At 37.9% G+C, this 22,221-nt stretch overlaps 5 protein-coding genes across 5 annotated transcripts in view; 3 read left to right on the forward strand and 2 right to left on the reverse strand.

Annotated features, from left to right (window-relative positions):
• Nucleotides 1-22,221, forward strand: part of LOC308098723 (cytoplasmic phosphatidylinositol transfer protein 1-like) — a gene marked incomplete at its 5' end in the record, with an annotated part of 188,967 nt that overhangs the window by 103,522 nt on the left and 63,224 nt on the right. The window lies entirely within an intron of this gene.
• Nucleotides 1,860-5,416, reverse strand: LOC308098733 (H-2 class II histocompatibility antigen, A-D alpha chain-like). Its single transcript, XM_080447163.1, has 4 exons — nt 5,323-5,416; nt 3,813-4,067; nt 3,431-3,712; nt 1,860-2,269 (listed from the first exon to the last, which is right to left on the reverse strand). The coding sequence occupies exons 1-4, from the start codon at nt 5,375-5,377 to the stop codon at nt 2,148-2,150; spliced, it is 714 nt and encodes a 237-aa protein (XP_080303289.1). The 5' UTR covers nt 5,378-5,416; the 3' UTR covers nt 1,860-2,147.
• LOC308098752 (DLA class II histocompatibility antigen, DR-1 beta chain-like) lies at nt 9,349-11,625 on the forward strand. The gene is made up of 4 exons (XM_080447183.1): nt 9,349-9,392; nt 9,474-9,767; nt 10,227-10,361; nt 10,618-11,625. Exons 2-4 carry the CDS (start codon nt 9,476-9,478, stop codon nt 10,737-10,739), a joined length of 549 nt encoding a protein of 182 aa, XP_080303309.1. The 5' UTR covers nt 9,349-9,392; nt 9,474-9,475; the 3' UTR covers nt 10,740-11,625.
• On the reverse strand, nt 14,237-18,035 carry LOC308098734 (H-2 class II histocompatibility antigen, I-E alpha chain-like). The gene is made up of 4 exons (XM_080447164.1): nt 17,918-18,035; nt 16,059-16,310; nt 15,664-15,945; nt 14,237-15,135 (listed from the first exon to the last, which is right to left on the reverse strand). The coding sequence occupies exons 1-4, from the start codon at nt 17,970-17,972 to the stop codon at nt 15,014-15,016; spliced, it is 711 nt and encodes a 236-aa protein (XP_080303290.1). The 5' UTR covers nt 17,973-18,035; the 3' UTR covers nt 14,237-15,013.
• LOC308098726 (rano class II histocompatibility antigen, A beta chain-like) lies at nt 18,281-21,800 on the forward strand. Its single transcript, XM_080447153.1, has 5 exons — nt 18,281-18,396; nt 19,237-19,506; nt 19,599-19,892; nt 20,126-20,260; nt 20,561-21,800. The coding sequence occupies exons 1-5, from the start codon at nt 18,345-18,347 to the stop codon at nt 20,680-20,682; spliced, it is 873 nt and encodes a 290-aa protein (XP_080303279.1). The 5' UTR covers nt 18,281-18,344; the 3' UTR covers nt 20,683-21,800.

A 22,221-nucleotide genomic window follows, 5' to 3' on the forward strand; every position in this document is an offset into this window, starting at 1 on the left:
ATTCTCAGTCACTCAACAACAAACATATCAAACATTCTTCCTTATTGTCACGGGAGAGTGACAACAGTGTGACATCAATGCTGTGTTCTGCTATTAAAGTTTCCTCAAATGGAGATTTAATTCAGGTCTATAGTTAGGTAACAACAAACAAACTTCAACACTATAGCAGAACATGTGGCAACTGGACAAGCTACTCAACTTATTGTACACATAGTTATATCAAGAGAGAGAGAAAGGGTGTGTGTGTGTGTGTGTGTGTGTGTGTGTGTGTGTGTGTGTGTGTGTGTGTGTGTGTGTGTGTGTGTGTGTGTGTGTGTGTGTGTGTGTGTGTGTGTGTGTGTGTGTGTGTGTGTGTGTGTGTGTGTGTGCGCGTGTGTGCGCGTGAGTGCATGAGTGCGCGTGCGTGCATGAGTGCATGAGTGCAAGTGTAAACACACACACCACCCACACACGTTTTCTAATGGTAGTCAATGGCGGTTGGATTGTGTGTATAAGAAGAAGTTATTTACATATTTATGTGTGATTGTTTGTGCACAGCTCCTGCTGACCTGTGCACAGTTCCCATCTACAGTTCCTCTAGGACCGCTGGTCAGGGACCAGGGTGGGGATCTGGCTTCTATGTTTAAAAAGCACTTCCACTCCGTCTATTTACCATTAACCTCTACTCGGTTATGAAGTTGAACTCTCAAACCTGGTGCTTTTTTGCTGTAGTGTGTAGTGTGCACTTACTAAATCATGCAAGAACATTATACAAGCGCTTTCTGTCCTTGTTGTTGTGTACATTAGATTGAATCTAAATTCTGGTAACTTGAATGTTCATGTCAGCTGCATGCCCTACTAGACCTTTAGTAGGCTACAGGCTTTTTAAAAGCGTGTTGAATCTTGTCCAAAGCATAATTTTCCCTATACGCACAAGCATGGCCAGCTGGCAACACACTTGTTTTAGTTTTACCTTTATCTGTTGAAATATGTGACTAAATACACCACTCATCTGATCACAAGCCCATTGTGTTTGATGCCTAACACTCCAACCTCATCTGCCTGCTCATTTCTCGTACAGTAAAGCACATTTAACCCATTAAGACCGGGAAAGCATCTGTCATTTTAGATTGTAACCACTTTATTCATTATTTCATACTTTGGCTATTCAAAAATAGCAGATATACAAGCTCTATGAGCTTGTAGATCTGCTAATCTTTTAATAAGTATCTTTTAAAGCGAACATTTTTAACTGAAATATTTGCTTATGGGTGTCCCTGGAACTATATATTTTGAGATGGAAAAGTTAGAGAACCACTGATAATGGGTTAAAAACAACTACAGATGACCTGTACAACATATGAATAAAAGCAGCCTAAAACAAGACAACTTTCTCCATTATGATTACTAATGGAGTTTATATTAATACTAATTAATATCAACTTAAATGATTTGCTTTATTTTACAGGAGGCACAAAGTTAGTTACATCAACTAAAGCAGGACAGAATCAGCTCAAAAGATACAGTAATTTCCTGCAAAATCACAATATTTGTATAGTTTCTGTTCATCAATGTTTAGCTCTGGTAATGAATAACATGAGAGTGTTTGGGTTGTGATTAAACTAAAGCCATACTGTAATCAAACACCACTACAAGATTCCAGTTCAGATTTACAGAAAAGTGCATCGAGTACAATTATTGTTTGACAACTTCCTGTAGTAAAGATTCAGATCAGGAATTAAATAAACTGTTATAAAATACCTTTTGAATACGTTCAAAAGTATTTGTAGCGCATGTGTAAGAAATGTATTATTTCACTTTTAGTTTGCAATATTTACAAATAAAGCCATGAATTTGCAATGCAACATCTATAGGTAATTTCAAAAATATATTATCATTATGAAAACCTGAACATTTTAATATGTTTTTTGTCATTTAGATTAAAAACCCTGCCCGCTCGTCCCTCTAGTGTGAACTGTAGCACAGACTCAGTGTTGCACGATGAAATAGAAGCATAAAATATGTCAATTAATAGTGAAATATTCACTAAGCTGTGTGAATGCACCTGTTTACTATATTAAAAATATAACGGACGGTACAGTAGTTACTGTACTTATTCATCATTCTAAACAGGATAACGCCATGAGCATAATGAAATAGTATTAATTTCAGTTCAAATGTTTAGCTTTAACAAGGAGGAATGTTCCAGTAGTGATGCCCAGCAGACCCAGAGTCAGACCAACTCCACAGAAGACAGCTGGAGCAGAGCTGCTCTCAGTGATGTCAGGATCTGTGAACAACATATCAATGATACACACCTTTTACCTTACACACTAGCACTGCATTCATACTAAATATCTTAGAATTAATTGAACAATATTCAAAACATAAATACAACATAATATATGTTATTTGACAAACTGCTTAGTTTATCTATAAGAGTTGTTCGGAATGGCATGCCCATATATGGGCATATACTGATGACATCAGGGATCTCCATATGGGCACAGATAGACAGACAGGTATACAGGGATCTCCATATGGGAATAAAAAGGCATACAGAGACATATGGGTACAATGGGACAGGAGACTTACAATATTGTTATTGACTATTAGAAATAATATATATATATATATATATATATATATATATATATATATATATATATATATATATATATATATATATATATATATATATATATATATATATATATATATATTTATATTTATTTTTTTATTTTTTTATTTTTTTATTTTTTTATTTTTTTCTTCCTAAATATCCACATGTTAACAAACTAGACAGAGCTAATGTTCTGGAGACTTTATTTAATATTGTGTAGATTTCCAAAGACATTCCACCCCGGCAATACGGCTCTACACGTTTCTTTAGATTCTTATCTCGTCTATATAGGATGTGTCATTGTGTTTGTTTGCCCAACCATATTAAATATTAAAATATATTTTTTCTTTTCATTTGCTGTAGTCAATTAGTTTCACCCCTTTTTCTCCCCAATTTAGTCATTGTGCCATTTAATTCCTCCCCACGTATTTCAGTGTTGCCACTTCTGTTGTATCCTACTGTCTCACCTGCCAGTGAGGAGCCTCCACCGGGAGGACATAGCACCTCCATCCGATCCTACTCCTCCCATTCATCATTCCCCACCCCAGCCCGTAGGAGTCGCTAGCACAGCAACAAACATCTTCTCCCCCGCCCGGCTTCCCTCCCATGTTCACAGCCAATTGTGTTTGTAGGCGCTCGGCCAAACTGTAGGCAGTGTTTGGACAACTAGACTCTGCAATGGTGAACCGGTATTTTACCCTTATTCCACCTGAGTGCCCATCGATATTATATTTAGATGGGAAATTATTATTTTTAATCTGAAGCATTTGATAGTTTTAGGTTAAATTATGACTGGTCAGTAAAACTTTGAACTTGTAAGGTTCTCACCCCAAAACCTGGTCTGAGGCTTCTGCAGAGCTTCATGCTCCACAGTACAGGCATAGACGTCTCCCTCCTGGGGGTTGAAGGCCAGGGTGGAGATGTGGCGGTAGGTCTCATCAGGATTAGGTAAATACGACAGAACAGGATCTTCTACAGCGATTACTACATCGTTCTTGGTCCACTTCACTTTGATGGAAGGAGGGAAAAAGTGGTTGACAAAGCAGATGAGAGTGTTCTCCGTCCCGTTCATCACTTCATTTTTGGTGTAGATCATAGTTTCAGGGGCTTCTGAGGGTTAAAGTCGAGGTTAAAAATGAGGCAGTGCATCTAAAGTGTTTTGTCATAACAATGACCTGTTGGAGTGTTGGTTCAAAAACAATGTCCCTACCTTTGGCCTTTGGTTTGTCTTTTTTGAATTGTATCCTTTTCAGTACAGATGGACATTCTGCTTGGACTCGCTTTGTTGCATCATAGGTATATAAAATATAAAGCTGAGGTAGAGCTGATTGACGGATCCTAGGAGCCCACTCTGCCTTTTCTGTCTTAAAGTCTATGTAGAAGAGTTCATCACCATCCAGCATCAAAGAGACCAGGGCATATCCAGACTCAAAGCACCCGTAGTTAAATTGAATCACATGATTCGCTAAAAAATAAGAAGAGTTTAATTAATTTAATACATTTTTTATTTAGCTCTTTAAACAGTCATTGTATGCTATTTAGGACACACACCCCTTTAACACAGTATTATCGTAAAATAAACTGGCTGTGTGCTTACTGTCTCTTTACCTGTAATTTTTGTTAATTTTCTTTGACTCATTCTTGCTATTTTTTACCATCTAGATCAGTGCTTCTCAACCAGTGGACTTTTTTTTTTTTTTTTTTTTTTAGGGCCAAAATACATTTTATTTTAAAGGGCCAAGTCTACACAGTTTGTTTTGTGTCTCCAGCAGAGTTTCTAGTGTCTCTATCTCTCTCTGGAAGAGGTTGCACATGAACTCTGCAGCCGCACTGAGGCGCTCCAACACAAACAATACCAATACAAAGACGAGGAATAAGAAGAATGAAGTGGAAGTTCCGTGTGGTTGCAGGTGTAGAATTGGCCAAAAAACAATTAAAAACATTTTTGGCCCTCACACTCACCGCCAAAGGGGAGAATTCTCCCCTTTTCAGTCAATGGTCTCAACCGCCAAAGGGGAGAATTCTCCCCTTTTATTTTTATTTTTTTATTCTGTTTTTGAATTCCTAAAAAGTTTCTCTAATTTTTGAGTATAAATTTATAACCCTAACCCTAACAAATTAATAAATAAAAAATAAAAAATAAATAAAAAATCCATTCACTTCAATGTTAAAAAATAAAAATTAAATTAATTCACATTGTTTCTATAAAAAAATTATTAAAACCCTGGCAGTGGGTGATTTTATTATGAAAAAACTTTGGCGGTGAATGTGTTAAAAAAAAATATATATATATATATATATATATTATTATTTTTTTCCGACTAGATTCGACTAAGAGACACGCAGTCGACTCGGACCCCCCGCGACTAACCAGTCGACTTAGTCGAGGTCAGGCCTATGGGTACCACATCAATACAGCATGGAATTGTGGACAAAATCGTATCCAACGATTACAAAATATTCTAAGTCTTGGGTCTGAGAGGCTACAGTAAATCTCATCAAATGTTGGTCTGTGGCTCAAATGCCGAATAAATAATGGACCTTGATATGAAAAGGGCTGAAAAAACCACTGATCTAGATCACTTTGCTTTGATCACATGGAAATTGTGATTCTGTAAACTATATTCTGCCAAACTTATACTGTATGTCTAAGATTGAGGACATTGGATCACTTGCAAAACTACTTTAAGATCATCGATAGTAAAAAATCGTGTGCTTACTTTGTGCATAGGTGCAAACAGCTCCGGAGAAAAGGAGAATAATTTCAAAGTGCATTTTATCGTCTTGTTGAAGCGCTGCAGTATCTACTGTGTAAACGCACTCATACATTGAGGTGATGCTTTGTAAAGGAGTTACTTGATCTCATTAAGAGGAACTCATTCATGCAAATAAAGTTGCACTTTCCTCATTCCTACACCTCGTGTGTGTGTGTGTGTGTGTGTGTGTGTGTGTGTGTGTGTGTGTGTGTGTGTGTGTGTGTGTGTGTGTGTGTGTGTGTGCGTGTGCGTGCGCACTTGGGAATTCATATAATAGCAATTATTTATAGTCAATTATTGTTAATAATGCATGGGTCTTAAAATCTGTGATCTTTGCCAAGTAAATTTCGTATGACTATACTGGTGGCAATTGTTTATGTGTTGAATTTGTGATGGATGTTTGAATTGTATCACTGAAACAGTAATCAAACTCATAGCATTTTCTGGTGGATATGATTATACTAATATTTTCAAATCATTTACAGCTCCCCCTGTAAAGCGATTATAATAATAATAACAATAATTATAATAACTTGAATTTATATAGTGCCTTTCATTAACCCAAGGACGGTTTACATCTAAAACAATGAACGAACAACCAACAAACAAACAACCAAACAAAACAACAAACAACTATTTGCCATAAGCCTGAGAGAATATGTATCTTTTCAAGGCAGCCTTAAAAGAGTCCAGAGTTGCAGCATGGCCAATCTCCATTGGGAGAGAGTTCGACAGGGTGGGGGCTGCCACACTGAAGGCTCTGTCCCTGAAGGTCCGCTTGCTAGTTTGGGGGATGGATAGTGTCAATGCAAGAATCTGTTGTGTGTGCTCAAATACATAGACACATAATGAGGCAAAGACAACAATTCAGATTTCAAAAGTATGGGTGATTTTACTCGAGTAAAAGGAGACAAACTTACATGACAGGACCAGGCAAATGAACACCCAGTCTGACTCAGCTGATTAGTGATGGGTCGTTCATTATCGATTCGTTCAAAATAACTAGTTATTTGGCGTGAACGAACCGGTGCGGTTAAGTTGTTTTTCACTATGATTGTTTTTCGACATGAACGAATCATTTGAACTGATCATCGCCGTGAACGTGAACGAAATCGTTCATTCACTGAAATGAACGTGTTTTTTTCCCACCACTACAACTGACCCTTACTTAAGTAGGCCTACCCACAAACACACGCCATCAGGGCGAGGTGTTGGCCCAAACAGCAGCAGCTACAGAAGGTGTAGACGAATCCACAAGAGCGCTGGTGTCGCTGTGCAGAGTGGCAGCCGCTTGACACACGCATGAGCGTCCCGCCGCTGCGTCCCCACACAAACACACACGGCGCACGTAGTGGTGTCCTGAACCAACAGTGAACACACACACGCGAACCCCCCCACGCACACACACGACCGGACGGACCCGCACGCACACGCGTCCCGTCCCCGCTTAAGCGCGTTCTCTGTGCGTGCTTGTGGCAGACCCGCACGCGCGCGCGCGCGTCCCGTCGCCACTTAAGCACGTTCTCTGTGTGTGCTTGTGGCAGACGGCAACAGTGTAACACAGTGGGTCTATGGATTCGACGCATGTGCAGTTTGATCATTCATCCCATAGGTCGGAAGGCCATCCCACAGGTTGGGAGCCGTAACCATGGCGACATTCTTTTACATAAAAACGCTAATAAACAGCTGACATTTGGGGAACGCGAAAAACGGGCTTCGGTGTTCCGTGCACATGGTAATTGTCAACGGCTGTGTGCAAATGCAGATCAATTTCTCCAGGCACTGAGGAGAACTGGGTGATGTTTTGCACACAGCACAGATAGACAGAGCTACAAACGCACATATATAGAGTTCTCTTAAATGAATAACATTACATATTTCAAATCTCCTTGACAATAGTGAGGAGGTCCAAGTCTGTGGACCGCAGGTTCCGTGAAAGAGTATGTTTTGACTGAAAGGTATACTGTGGAGCCAGGGTGTTGAGACATTTGTAGGTGAGAAGGAGGAGTTTGTAATAGATGCAGAACGTAACAGGAAGCCAGTACAGCTGTTCACGGGTGGGGTGATGTGCTGCCAAGGCTATAAGTCAGGGGTCTTCAATGTTTTTCAGGCCAAGGACCCCTTAGCTGAGAGAGATGAAGCAGGGACCCCCACTACATTATGGATTCATAATTATGTTAAATGTGTGTTTTCAGACATTTAAGATCTACTATGTTTGGCTAATGTTCCCCTCAGAATAGGGATGAGAGGGTACAAGTGGACGTGGTTAATGTAAAAATACAAAAATAAAGTCCCTATCACACAAAGATTTGGCGGCCCCCCTGCTGTACCTCTGAGGACCCCCTAGGGGTCCCGGACCCCCTGTTGAAGACCCCTCCCTGTCTTCAGGATGGCCATGTACAGTATTTGTCACATTTTAACATGCTTTTAAACATGACGTTAATTATGATTAATTAGCAATGTTGAGATTAGTCCTGATAAGAAAGACAACCCTCGTTAAAATGAACACAATTAAGATGCTCTGACCTTCCAAACATCATTAAACACAAAAATGGTCCGCAGGTTCAAAAAACACAAAAATACACAAGAAATCTAGTGGTGCTGGACTTGACTTTAGACATCAATAGTAGCGAGTGTATTTTATTGTCACATTAAAGGCGGAGTCTCATTGTGAGACTGCTGCAACTTTAAATAATTTCCTTATTTTTATTTCATTGTCAGTGTTGAGCTCCTGTGCACAAGTTAACCTCTCTGGCTCTTCTGACACAGAACCTTTGTTCTTGAAGCTAATTATAAAAGTATGTTTATCAAGAATTTCCTTTTTTTTGTTACTTTCTCACTTCTCTGTCTGGGTGAGTGACATGACTTTGTATATATCAACTATCAATTAAATGAAAAATAAATTATACTGGCAGCATTTCTTTGTAAGTTCAGACAGTGTTTCTCAAATGGGGTAAATGTACCTATAAGTAACATTTTCAAACGTTGTGTGAACCTGCTGTAAAGTGTTAAACCAAGTTTAATTGAAAAACATTTACTTGAACTTACTTGTTATTAAATGGAAAGCAATACTTATTTGCACATTATTTGAACATAGAAACTGGGCTTACTGAAATGTTATGGCCACAGTTTAAAATAAATTTGCTCAGGAGGCACTAACTGCAACTCTTTCACTCTATTTATTTGTAATATTATATTCTTCAAAAAGTGTATTATAATTCATTCATCCTGTTACGGTTCTCGCCTTCAGTTTTCTAAGCAAAATGATGTAGTTTGGAGTTAAAAAGAAGTTAAAGGAGTAGTTCACCCAAAAAAACGACTTATTTTCTATCAATTACACAACCAATGAAGCCTTGAATTAATTGACATTTCTTTGTTTTTGTCAAATTCCTAAGCCAATAATTTGATGACCGGCAGAGTCTCCGGTAGGAGACACAAAGAGTCTCCAATTTGAGTTGAATCTCTATGAATTCAATGCATGGGGTGTGTAATTGATAGAAAATAAGTCATTCTTTGGGTGAACTACTTTAACATCTCTTGACATAGAACTTTTATTTTTGAATATATTTATTGATAAGACACTTGTTTTACTCTTTACTCAAAGATCTCAGTGAGTGACATGACTGTATGTATAGCCTATCAGTGATTTTTTTAATGGAAGCATTTCTTTGTAAGTTAACACAATATGGTTTTGATGGTTTTGTGGCATGAATGCGTTTGTGTCCTACCGTTACAGATGCATCAAATGGGAAAAAAAGGGGAAAAAATAAAAAAGGGATATTTCTTGAAGACAGTCAGTTACTGTTTCTACAAAGACCAAGGTCTTGATGAAGTTGAGTTTGACATAGTTCAACATTTTAACCAGGAACTAATAATGACCTGGAACAGCACCCAAGGCTACTGGACAGGATACACAGCCAGAGGCATAGCAAAAGCAGACAGAATTAGCCACGAACATGTGGAAACATTTATAAACGATGGATGGAAGCAAATACTGTGCAAGAGCACCACAGCAACCATCAAAACATTATTAGGTAATGGGGGAAACAATAATCCCAAATGCCAAATGTGGCTTCCTAATGTGTTATAATACAATAACTTGTTAATTGTTCCAGATATGCTGACAGCTAAACCCAACATGACAGTGAAATCAGTGAAGCTGCCCAGTGGCAGACATCCATCCATGCTTGTGTGCAGTGCATACAACTTTTACCCCAAACAAATCCTAGTCACATGGCTGAGAGACGGCCAGGAAATCACTACAGATATCAGTTCATCTCAGGTGTTGTCTGATGGAGATTTCTATTATCAATTCCATTCCTTCCTGGAGTACACTCCAACATCAGGAGAGACGATCACCTGTATGGTGGAACACCCCACCCTCACTGAGCCAATGTTTCAACACTGGGGCAAGAGTGTTGTATCATGTGTGTTTATTGAATTGTGTATGATTCAATTCAATTATGTTATTGTCATTGCAGAAGAAACTAAATTAAAATGTTCAACTTACTTACTTACTTGAGTTACTTCGTTAAATAATATTCACAATTATAATTTAAGAGTTGGTGAAAGTGCAAGGTGTACTTAATAATACAAATAATAATAATAAACTTTATTTATATACTGTAGCACCTTTCATGACATAAATGCAGCTCAAAGTGCTTTACAGGGTGAAATGCATATAAATAAAATAAAGCGAAAGTGATTTACAGAAAAAAGCAACACAAATCAACAACAAAGCAGAGAAAAAACATCAAAGCAGTTTAACAATGGCATAAAAATAAAGGCAGGAAATTAATAATAATAGCAATAGAGGGGGGAGAAAAACAGTAGATGTTTCAAATAGATGTTTTTTGTGAACATTTCAGACTCCTCCCTTCCTGAGTCAGACAGGAATCAAATAGTAGTCGGATCAACTGGTTTGCTGCTTGGCCTGGTCTTTGTGTTCACTGGATTGATCTACTACAAGAAAAAGTCTGCAGCACACATCACTCTGAACCAAGGTAAGAAAACTGACCACAATGACACCTACAGATGACCTCCTTCATTAAAAAATAGTTAGGATGACATGTTTCCAATTAACATTTTACTTTTTAATGTTGTGTTGCTGCATATCTTGGTCAGGTCTCTATAAAAAAAAAATCTTCTTTTCAATGGGACTTTCCTGGTTAAATGTAATTTTTGAAAAATCCTTTAAACCGTGTTATAGGCCTACTGTACATTTACACAAAAATAATAATGCTCTACTGATTTCAACAGATCAGGTGTTGGTTCCTGTTGAAGAACTCCTTCCACCTGGGAGGGTGGATGAAGCTCCAGGTCCCGGTGAGGAACTCCTTCCACCTGGAGGGATGGATGAAGCTTCAGAACCAGACCAGTAACCTGTGCATGTGAGGTGGTCTTATTGTAATGCTCTGAACGATCATAATGTACTGCTGTTATACAGTAGATGCATTTAGGTCATTATTAGTTGTTAACTAATTATGTTCTTACTCCTTTATCTTTATATGATCTTCTTATCAAATAGTTGTAAAATGTAATACTTTATTAGTCAGAAATGTAAACAGCTCGGAGGTACAGTAAGACATTTCGGCTAAAAAAGTATTTTACTGTACTTGCTTTGTCACGCTGTAAGTGTAATTAGGGCTGTGTTTTATGCCATGTGACCTCAAATGTCTCTGGATGGTATAAAAGTTCAGGACCTGTAAGTGTACCTGTGATTTGTAGAGTATGGGAACAGATTATAGTAGCAGTGACAAAAGATCAGGTAGTTTGGGGTTTTGTTACCTATGATCATTTCTAAACTTCAATGATGTACTTTATTTAATAAGACATGAGAAAAACAGTACAAGGTCTACTAAAACTGGAAGGCTCATAAAGCACTAAGCTTGTTTAAAATGAGATCCCCACACACACATAGAAAGTAAAACTGTTATAACAGAACACTTGTTGGAGTCTTGTTACACGGTGCATCAGTGGGTTTTATCAAACTACAACATTTTACTTAATTCATAGAACTTATAAAGTGTTTGTCTTGTGTATTATTTAGTCTCTAGAATAAAAGATGTGATGATCTTAATGCTTTGTTTTGTTCAGTTATAATCAGTCTGCAATGTATTCCAGAGTGATGATTTGATCTATGACAAATACATTGCTGTTTTTATAATTAAATTGAGACCATAAAACACAAAACTGAATGATACTGTAATCTGTACTTCAACAGCATGGAATATGCTTGTCTGCATTTTGTCTGAGCCATGCATTAACTAAAAGCTTGCTGTTTTTTTTTAATAAATCTCCTACAACAAACACCAGTTTGAAAATGTTGAATGTTTGAAATGGGGGCATATTAGAGCCCCCCAAAGTTGGACATCAGTTATAGTAGCCATGATTTTAACTTCCCTCTCATAACGCCAGAAAAGTGCATTTCAGAGTGTTTAGGGTCAGTAAGACAAGTTCAAGATGGTTGATTAAATATAGGTATATTTAGTTTCTTGTCTAATTCTCCGTAACATACTCACTATGGGATATCAGCGCCCCCTGGCGTTGATATCCCATAGTGAGTATGTTACTCCGAATTCTAAAGAAACCGGGGTTATATCCGTAACCCTGAGTTTTTTACTGATTTGGCAAAAAAATTGTATTGTTTGATGCACCAGGGTGTTACAGTATATTGCCCATGAGCAAGCAAGCTGACTAACACTTTAATCTAGACCCCATGTAGCTGAGCTATCAATAAAGATTAGGCCTATAGTTAACTGTTGATGACAGTGAAAAGTGTTGTAACAAACTACAAACTGTGGCCTTAAAAAAAATACTACAATTAGGTATGCCAACGGCCATCTGGATTAGTGTGCAATTCGGTTTAAAAATATTCAATATAATATGGATCATGTGTATGGTGTGTTTTGATTCAAAATGTATATTTTTTTCTGAGCTTGTACATGCTCTTAGCTGCTGTCCTTTACCTCTATAAAATGTAATTAAATTAAAACTGGTGGAAAAGAGAAGGAAATCGGCACCGCCAGTGTTCTTTGAGAAGGAATGATTTGTGAAGGTATGGAAGAAAACAGAAACATAATAGAATAGGCCACATGTGGAGGTTGAATGCCAAGAAAAATGTCTTCTTCCATCTCTGAACAAGTTAGACTCAGGCCTGGCGGTGTGACTGCATAAATCAGACATCAGCCACCTTACAATCTTAAATTAACGGAATACTATATTCCATGTGAACAAGTGCAAACGGCTCCAAATAATAGTATAATTTCCGACAATTTTCATAAATCTGCATTTGTTCATATTCTCTCTCGTACACTAGAGTGAAGCTTTGAAAATGAGGAAGCTACAGGTTGTTGTGATGCTGCCAAACAGGAATATTTTGTTCATTGTTTATGTCAGGGTTACATGTTGAATTTCCTCATTCTCAGTCACACAACAACAAACACATCAAACATTCTTCCTTATTGTCACGGGAGAGTGACAACAGTGTGACATCAATGCTGTGTTCTGCTATTAGAGTTTCCTCAAATGGAGATTTTATTCAGGTCTATAGTTAGGTAACAACAAACATAAACTTCAACACTATAGCAGAACATGTGGCAACTGGACAAGCTACTCAACTTATTGTACACATAGTTATATCAAAAGAGAGAGAGAAAGGGTGTGTGTGTGTGTGTGTGTGTGTGTGTGTGTGTGTGTGTGTGTGTGTGTGTGTGTGTGTGTGTGTGTGTGTGTGTGTGTGTGTGTGTGTGTGTGTGTGTGTGTGTGTGTGTGTGTGTGTGTGTGTGTGTGTGCGCGTGCATGAGTGCATGAGTGCAAGTGTAAACACACACCACCCACACACGTTTTATAATAGGTAGTCAATGGCGGTTGGATTGTGTGTATAAGAAGAAGTTATTCGCATATTTATGTGTGATTGTTTGTGTACAGCTCCTGCTGACATGTGCACAGTTCCCATTTCCAGTACCTCTATGGCCACTGCATGGTCAGGGTGGGGATCTGGCTTCTATGTTTAAAAAGCACTTCCACTCCCGTCTATTTACCATTAACCTCTACTCGGTTATGAAGTTGTACTCTCAAACCTGGTGCTTTTTTTTGCCATAGTGTGCAGACCACTTACTAAATCATGCAAGAACATTATACAAGAGCTTTCTGTCCTTGTTGTTGTGTAAATTAGATTGAATCTAAATTCTGGTAACTTGAACATTCATGTCAGCTGCCCTACTAGACCTTTTTTAAAGCACGTTGAATCTTGTCCAAAGCATAATTTTCCCTATACGCACAAGCATGGCCACACACTTGATTTAGTTTTACCTTTATCTGTTGAAATATGTGACTTTTGTGAAGTTCACTACTCATCTGATCACAAGCCCATCGTGTTTGATGCCTAACACTCCAACCTCATCTGCCTGCTCATCCCTCGTACAGTAAAGCACATTTAACCCATTAAGACCGGGAAAGCATCAGTCATTTTAGATTTTAACCACTTTATCCATTATTTCATACTTTGGCTATTCAAAAATAGCAGATATACGAGCTCATAGCACAGCACAGAGTGCTGCGCTATGAGCTTTTATAGGCCAAATCTTTGAATATAATATTTTTAAAGCGAACATTAGTAACTCAAATCTTTGCTTCTGGGGGTCCATGGAACTAAATATTTTGAGATGGGGGTCCGTGGCCAAATATATATAATTTTCGGGGGTCCTTGACATGAAAAAGTTTGAGAACAACTGATAAAGGGTTAAAAACAAACAACAAACAAACATATGAAAAAAAGCAGCATAAAATGTAATGGACAACTTTCTCTATTTTGATTAATAATGGAGTTTATATTAATACAAATTAATATCAACTTAAATGATTTGCTTTATTTTACAGGAGATACAAAGTTAGTTACATCAACTAAAGCAGGACAGAATCAGCTCAAACGATACAGTAATTTCCAGCTAAATCACAATATTCACACATAGTTTCTGTTCATCAATGTTTAGCTCTGGTAATGAATAACATGAGAGGTTTGGGTTGTGGTTAAACTAAAGCCATACTGTAATCAAACCCCACTGCATACAAGATTCTAGTTCAAATTGACAGAAAGTGCATCGAGTACAATTACTGTTTGACAACTTCCTGTAGTAAAGATTCAGATCAGGAATTAAATAAACTGTTATAAAATACCTTTTGAATACATTCAAAAGTATTTGTAGCGCTGACATTTTAATGTGTAAGAAATGTATTATTTAACTTGTATAGGCCAAGTTTGCAATCTTTGCAAATAAAGCCATGAATTTGCAATGCTAAAGGTAATTTAAAAAATATATTATATTATTAAAACCTCAATTCAATATTTGTTTTGTCATTTAGATTAAAAAGCCACCCGCTCCCCCCTCTAGTGTGAACTGTAGCACAGACTCAGTGTTGTACGACGAAATAGAAGCATAAGATATGTCAATTAATAGTGAAATATTCACTAAGCTGTGTGGATGCACCTGTTTACTATAAAAAATAAAAATATAACTGACGGTACAGTAGTTACTTATTCATCATTCTAAACAGGATAACGCCATGAGCATGATGAAATAGTATTAATTTCAGTTCAAATGTTTAGCTTTAACAAGGAGGAATGTTCCAGTAGTGTAATGAAATAGTATTAATTTCAGTTCAAATGTTTAGCTTTAACAAGGAGGAATGTTCCAGTAGTGATGCCCAGCAGACCCAGAGTCAGACCAACTCCACAGAAGACAGCTGGAGCAGAGCTGCTCTCAGTGATGTCAGGATCTGTGAACAACACATCAAATGAAACACACCTTTAACCTTACACACTAGCACTGCATTCATACTAAATATTAGAGGTGTAACGATATAGTAACTGCATCGAAAAACCGTTTTGAATTTTCAACGATCTACTATATCGATATGCAAACAGCAAAATATCGTATCGTTTGACTTTGTATCGTATCGAATCGTTTTGCAATGCAAATAATCAATTTTATCAATACTAAGTACTTTTAAGAAGAAAAAAGAGAAAGAGGGGTTTATATCCCTATCACAGCAACAAAGATTTCCTCCCCCGACCGGCTTCCCTCCCGCGTTCACAGCCAATTGTGTTTGTAGGCGCTCGGCCAAATTGGAGGCACCGCCACCGCAGTGTTTGGACAACTAGACTCTGCAATGGTGAACCGGTATTTTACCCTTATTCCACAGAGTGCCCATCGATATTATATTTAGATGTGAAATTATTATTTTTAATCTGAAGCATTTGATAGTTTTAGGTTAAATTATGACTGATCAGTAAAAACTTCTCACCCCAAAACCTGATCTGAGGCTCCTGCAGAGCTTCATGCTCCACAGTACAGGCATAGACGTCTCCCTCCAAGGGGGTGAAGGTCAGGGTGGAGATGTGGCGGTAGGTCTCATCAGAATTAGGTGAATACGAGATAACAGGATCTTCTACAGCGATTACTACATCGTTCTTGGTCCACTTCACTTTGATGGAAGGAGGGAAAAAGTGGTTGACAAAGCAGATGAGAGTGTTCTCCGTCCCTTTAGTCACTTCATCTTTGGTGTAGATCATAGTTTCAGGGGCTTCTGAGGGTTAAAGTCGAGGTTAAAAATGAGGCAGTGCATCTAAAGTGTTTCATCAATGGACCATAACAATGACCTGTTGGTTCCAATGACCTGTTCAAAAACAATGACCTTACCTTTGGCCTCGGGTTTGTCTTTTACAAATTGTCTCATTCTCATTCTCACTGGACATTCAGCTTTGAATCGCAATGCTGCCTCATAGGTAAAGGGAATAAAAAGCTGGAGTACAGTTGATTGGATCCTGGTAGCCCACTCTGCCTTTTCTTTCTTAAAGTCTATGTAGAAGACTTCATCACCATCCAGTGTCATAGAGAGCAGGACATCTCCAGATTCAAAGCACCCGTAGTTAAATTGACTCACATGACTCGCTAAAATAGAAGAAAAGTTTAATTATTTTTTGATTTAGCTCTTACAGTCAATGGCCACGTTTCCCAAAGAGATGCTGCGTAGAGATGCTGCGTAGAGATGCTGCGTAGAGATGCTGCGTAGAGATGCTGCGTAGGTCCTACGAAGGATCTACGTGCGTGCACACAGGCTTGCGTAACGTGCGACGCCTACTCAAAAAAACAGACATACAAGCTATCAACGCACTGCGACATGGTGTGTCGACAGCTTGCAGATCTGTTCTTTTGGGTAGGGCGAGCGGCTGCGCTGCTTCGTCCTCTAGGCAAAGTGTACTCTCACGGATGATCCCTGATCTGATCATCTGATAAAAATATTAAGCAAGTCTGTTAAAAATATTAAGCAAGCCAAGTTAACTAAAGGTAGATAAATGATGCTGAGCTAAACACGAAATGGATGAAAGTCCCCAGTTCCTCTCACAAAGTGAGAGCTGTTGCGCTCGCCATGTTTATGAATGTTTAAAAATCTTTTGCAAATAGCAGATCTACAAGCTCACAACGCGTCACAAGCTTGTAGATCTGCTATTTTCAAAAGAGTTTAATACATATTAAACTTGGGAAATGGGACATTCTGAATAATGAGTAGGCTACTTTTACTTTTGGTATTTTAAGTATATTTAATTTACTTGCATAATGGGGGCACTTTAGTGTTTTCATATAGGCCTACATTTACCTTGCAGATGTCACTTCACCGCTGTAATTTAATTCATAAATATATTATTCAAACGTTGTATTTGGAGTGGACTGCTTCAGGACATCTGACAGTAGGCTATGTCACCTACAGACAGTATTTTCATCAGATGATCGGATCATCCGTGTGAGAGTACAAATTTTGACCTCCAGGAGGTCTCCAGGAGGTCTTACGTGCGTGCTGTTTCCCGAATTTAGTTTAGCAGACACGTAACGCTGTGCACTTGAGAACTTGAGAACCTGCGACGATGGTGTTGCCCGAAGCCAGTTTAGATAGCACGTAGGGCACAACCAGCTGCTACAAATGAAGATAGTGCGTAGCGGGGTTGCTATTGCGCAGCTGTGTGGAGGCTCTTACGCAGCTTCTAGGCTACGCACAACCTGAAATCGCTTTGGGAAACCCGGCCATTGTATGTTATTTAGGACACACCCCTTTAACCCATTTAGACCTGGAACGCATCTGTGTCACTTTAGAATTCTTTAGCTATTCAAAAATAGCAGATATACAAGCTCATAGCGCGGCACCGAGTGCCGCGCTATGAGCTTGTAGATCTGCTATTTTTGAAAAATCGTGAAAATATATGTTTTACATTATTTTTGAAAAACTGTTAGGATTTAGATTTTTTTTAAAGAATCGCCTCAGGTCTTAAAGGGTTAACACAGTATTATGGTAAAATAAACTGGCTGTGTGCTTACTGTCTCTTTAATAGTAACTTTGACTCATTCTTGCTATTTTTTATCAATCTAGATCACTTTGCTTTGATCCCATGGTGATGGTGTGATTCTATAAACTATATTCTGCCAAACCTACTTTATGTCTAAGAGTTTTGGATCACTTGCAAAACTGCATTAAGATCTGCAATAGTAAAAAATCATGTGCTTACTTTGTGCATAGGTGTAAACAGCTCCGGAGAAAAGGAGAATAATTTCAAAGTACATTCTATCGTCTTGTTGAAGCGCTGCAGTATCTACTGTGTAACTCACTCATACCTTGAGGTGAGGCTTTGAAAAGGAGGAAATATTCATGCAAATAAAGGTGCGCTTTTTCCTCATTGTTACACCTCATGCATGGTGTGTGTGTGTGTGTGTGTGTGTGTGTGTGTGTGTGTGTGTGTGTGTGTGTGTGTGTGTGTGTGTGTGTGTGTGTGTGTGTGTGTGTGTGTGTGTGTGTGTGTGTGTGTGTGTGTGTGTGTGTGTGTGTGTGTTGTCACGGAGGCGGAGTGCATTTCCTTGTTTTTGTTTCATCGTCAGTGTTAACCTCTCAGGCTCTCCTGGCACAGAACCTTTGTTGTTGAAGCTATTTATCAAAGCATGGATATCAAGAATTTCCTTTTTTTATGTACTCTCTTACTTCTCTGTCTAGGTGAGTGACATGACTTTGTATGTATCAATGAAATGAAAAAATAAATGATAGTGGCAGAATTTCTTTGTAAGTAAAGACGGTGTTTCTCAAATGGGGGTTACTAATGTACCTATAGGTGTATGTGGGGGTACTAGGGGGTGCAAGGGGTAAGAGAAAAGATTGATATAATGTTTGTTAAAACATTTTCAAACTTTTTGTGAACCTGCTGTAAAACATTTAATACAAATAATTTGACTAGAACAACTGTTTTTGAATGGAAAGCAATACTTATTTGCACATTATTTGAACATGTTGACATCAACTAACTGCAACTCTTTCACTGTATTTATTTGTAATATTATATTTTTGAAAAGGTGGATTATCATTCATTCATCCTATCCTATATAGTTATGGTTTTTACCTTCAGTTTTCTAAGCAAAATGTTGTAGTCTGGAAAAAGAGGGGTTAACATCCCTTGACATAGAACTTTTATTTTTTCCTAATATTTATTGATATGAAAACATGTACAGTATATCAAGTATTTCCTTTTTTCATTACATTGTCTTTACTCGGTCTCTGTGAGTGACATGAAGTATGTATATAGCCTATCAACTAAATATTGAATGGAAGCATTTCTTTGGAAGTTAACACACAGATATGGTTTTGATGGTTTTGTTTTATTGTAAGTGGTATGAATATGTGTAAAATTCAAACCTGGGTCTACCGCGTGGAAAGCCAACATCTTAACCACTAAGCCAAAGGGATATATCCCTATCGCTCGGGGGAGATATTAGACTTTCAGGCCATCAGGCTGAGGTAGTGAACCACTCTTTTACATATATTTGTGTCCTACCGTTACAGATGCTTCAAATGGATATTTCTTGAAGACAGTTAGCTACTGTTTCTACAAAGACCAAGGTCTTGAGGAAGTTGAGTATGACATAGTTCACCATTTTAACCAGGAACTAATAATGACCTGGAACAGCACTCAAGGCTACTGGACAGGATACACAGCCAGAGGCATAGAAGTAGCAAACCTTTGGAGCACTTATCCGGAACAACAGGCGAAATTGGGAGAGAAGCAAATACTGTGCGAGGGCATAGTATTATCAGTCATCAAAACATTATTAGGTAATGGAAGAAACAATAATCCCATGTCAAAATGCCAAATTTGGCTTCCTAATGTGTTATATTTATATACCATAACTTGTTCATTGTTCCAGGTGTGCTGACAGCTAAACCCAACATGACAGTGAAATCAGTGAAGCCGTCCAGTGGCAGACATCCATCCATGCTTGTGTGCAGTGCATACAACTTTTACCCCAAACAAATCCTAGTCACATGGCTGAGAGACGGCCAGGAAATCACTACAGATATCAGTTCCTCTCAGGTGTTGTCTGATGGAGATTTCTATTATCAATTCCATTCCTTCCTGGAGCACACTCCAACATCAGGAGAGACGATCACCTGTATGGTGGAACACCCCAGCCTCACTGAGCCAATGTTTCAACACTGGGGTAAGTATGGCGTTGTATCATGTGTGTTTATTGAATTATGTATGATTCAATTCAATTATTTTATTGTCATTGCAGGGGCAACTAAATCAAAATGTTCAACTCATTTTACTGTTACTGCGTTAAATAATATCCACAATTATTATTTAAGAGTTGGTGAAACTGCTAAGTGTACCTAGAGGGGGGAGAAAACAGTATTAGATGTTTCTAATGGATGTTTTGTGTGAACATTTCAGACTCCTCCCTTCCTGAGTCAGATAGGAATCAAATAGTAGTCGGATCAACTGGTTTGCTGCTTGGCCTGGTCTCTGTGTTCACTGGATTGATCTACTACAAGAAAAAGTCTGCAGCACACGTCACTCTGAACCAAGGTAAGAAAACTGACCACAATGACACCTACAGATGACCTCCTTCATTAATTAATCGTGTTTCTTTATGTTTCGAAAATGAAGGAAATGTATACAAAATAGTTAGGATGACATGTTTCCAATTAACATTTTACTTTTTAATGTTGTGTTGCTGCATATCTTGGTCAGGTCTCTATTAAAAAAAAATCTTCTTTTCAATGGGACTTTCCTGGTTAAATGTAATTTTTGAAAAATCCTTTCAACCGTGTTATAGGCCTACTGTACATTTACACAAAAATAATAATACTCTACTGATTTCAACAGATCAGGTGTTGGTTCCTGTTGAAGAACTCCTTCCACCTGGGAGGGTGGATGAAGCTCCAGGTCCTGGTAAGGAACTCCTTCCACCTGGAGAGATGGATGAAGCTTCAGAACCAGAACTGTAACCTGTGCATGTGAGGTGGTCTTATTGTAATGCTCTGAACAATCATAAGGTTATAGATGCATTTAGGTCATTATTAGCTGTTAGCTAATTATATTCTTCTTCCTTTATTTTTGTATGATCTTCTTATCAAATAGTTGTAAAATGTAATACTTTATTAGTCAGAAATGTAAACAGCTTGGAGGTACAGTAAGACATTTCGGCTAAAAAGGATAACACAAACAAAACTTTTTGTTTACTCTACTTGCTTTGTCACGCTGTAAGTGTAATTAGGGCTTTTCTGGTAAGTGACCTCAAATGTCTCTGGATGGTATAAAAGTTCAGGACCTGTAAGTGTAACTGTGATTTGTTGAGTTTGGGAACAGATTATAGTAGCAGTGACAACAGATCAGGTAGTTTGGGGTTTTGTTACCTACAGTATGATCATTTCTAAACTTCCAGCCTCTTTAGATTGATTGATGTACTTTATTTAGTAAGTCATAAGAAAAACAGTACATGGAAGTACAGTTTCACTATACAAGGTCTACTAAAACTGGAAGGCTCATAAGCACTAAGCTTGTTTAAAATGAGATCCCCACGCACACATATAGAAAGTAAAACTGTTATAACAGAGCACTTGTTGGAGTCTTGTTACACGGTGCATCAGTGGGTTTTATCAAACAACAACATTGTACTTAATTCATAGAGCTTATAGTGTTTGTCTTAGTCTTTAGTCTCTATAGTATAAAAGATGTGATGATCTTAATGCTTTGTTTTGTTCAGTTATAATCAGTCTGCAATGTATTCCAGAGTGATGATTTGATCTATGACAAATACATTGCTGTTTTTATAATTAAATTGAGAGCATAAAACACAAAACTGACTGATACTGTAATCTGTACTTCAACAGCATGGAATTTATGTTTGTCTGCATTGTGTCTGAGCCATGCATTAACTAATACCTTGCTGTTTAAAAAAAAATTCCTACAACAAACACCTTCTAGTTTGAAAGTGTTGAACGTTTGAAATGGGGGCATATTAGAGCCCCCCAAAGTTGGACATCAGTTATAGTAGCCATGATTTTAACTTCCCTCTCATAATGCCAGAAAAGTGCATTTCAGAGTGTTTAGGGTCAGTAAGACAAATTATTATTATTATATATTTTTTTAAGTACTATATTCTGATTGTAATCATTGCTACAGAGCATTTGTTCGGTCACAGGGGTCTCTCCAGCTCTTTAGTAAACAGAATATAGTACATTTTCAGGTAGGTGACAACATTTGAGCCAATTAATCAGGAGAGAGCACTGAAAATGCATTTTCTGTTAAATAAAGAGCTGGAGAGACATGGGAGACTCCTTATATGGACAGGACACTCTATAGTAACGAGTACTATCAGAACAGAGACCCATTTTGCAATTATTTGAATAATTGCAAATCACGTACCCTACCTTTAACTGTTGATGACATTGAAAAGTGCTGTAACAAACAAACTGTGGCCTTAAAACATACTACAATTAGGTATGCCAACGGTCATCTGGATTAGAGTGCAATTCGGTTTAAAA

This window comes from Gymnoscopelus braueri, assembly GCF_963280865.1.
Source record: "Gymnoscopelus braueri genome assembly, chromosome: 13".
Classification (NCBI taxonomy): domain Eukaryota; kingdom Metazoa; phylum Chordata; class Actinopteri; order Myctophiformes; family Myctophidae; genus Gymnoscopelus; species Gymnoscopelus braueri.

Excerpts from the sequence above, each read along its gene's own strand:
- LOC308098752 (XM_080447183.1), top strand. The coding sequence starts at position 9,476 with ATGCTGACAGCTAAACCCAACATGACAGTGAAATCAGTGAAGCTGCCC. Across the intron at positions 9,768-10,226 it reads GCCAATGTTTCAACACTGGG|ACTCCTCCCTTCCTGAGTCA; the intron begins GCAAGAGTGTTG and ends TGAACATTTCAG. Across the intron at positions 10,362-10,617 it reads ACACATCACTCTGAACCAAG|ATCAGGTGTTGGTTCCTGTT; the intron begins GTAAGAAAACTG and ends TGATTTCAACAG.
- LOC308098733 (XM_080447163.1), bottom strand. The coding sequence starts at position 5,377 with ATGCACTTTGAAATTATTCTCCTTTTCTCCGGAGCTGTTTGCACCTAT. Across the intron at positions 3,713-3,812 it reads AGACAAACCAAAGGCCAAAG|AAGCCCCTGAAACTATGATC; the intron begins GTAGGGACATTG and ends TTTAACCCTCAG. Across the intron at positions 2,270-3,430 it reads GCCTCAGACCAGGTTTTGGG|ATCCTGACATCACTGAGAGC; the intron begins GTGAGAACCTTA and ends TGTTGTTCACAG.
- LOC308098734 (XM_080447164.1), bottom strand. The coding sequence starts at position 17,972 with ATGTACTTTGAAATTATTCTCCTTTTCTCCGGAGCTGTTTACACCTAT. Across the intron at positions 16,311-17,917 it reads TGTTTACACCTATGCACAAA|CGAGTCATGTGAGTCAATTT; the intron begins GTAAGCACATGA and ends CTTCTATTTTAG. Across the intron at positions 15,136-15,663 it reads GCCTCAGATCAGGTTTTGGG|ATCCTGACATCACTGAGAGC; the intron begins GTGAGAAGTTTT and ends TGTTGTTCACAG.
- LOC308098726 (XM_080447153.1), top strand. The coding sequence starts at position 18,345 with ATGGATATCAAGAATTTCCTTTTTTTATGTACTCTCTTACTTCTCTGT. Across the intron at positions 19,893-20,125 it reads GCCAATGTTTCAACACTGGG|ACTCCTCCCTTCCTGAGTCA; the intron begins GTAAGTATGGCG and ends TGAACATTTCAG. Across the intron at positions 20,261-20,560 it reads ACACGTCACTCTGAACCAAG|ATCAGGTGTTGGTTCCTGTT; the intron begins GTAAGAAAACTG and ends TGATTTCAACAG.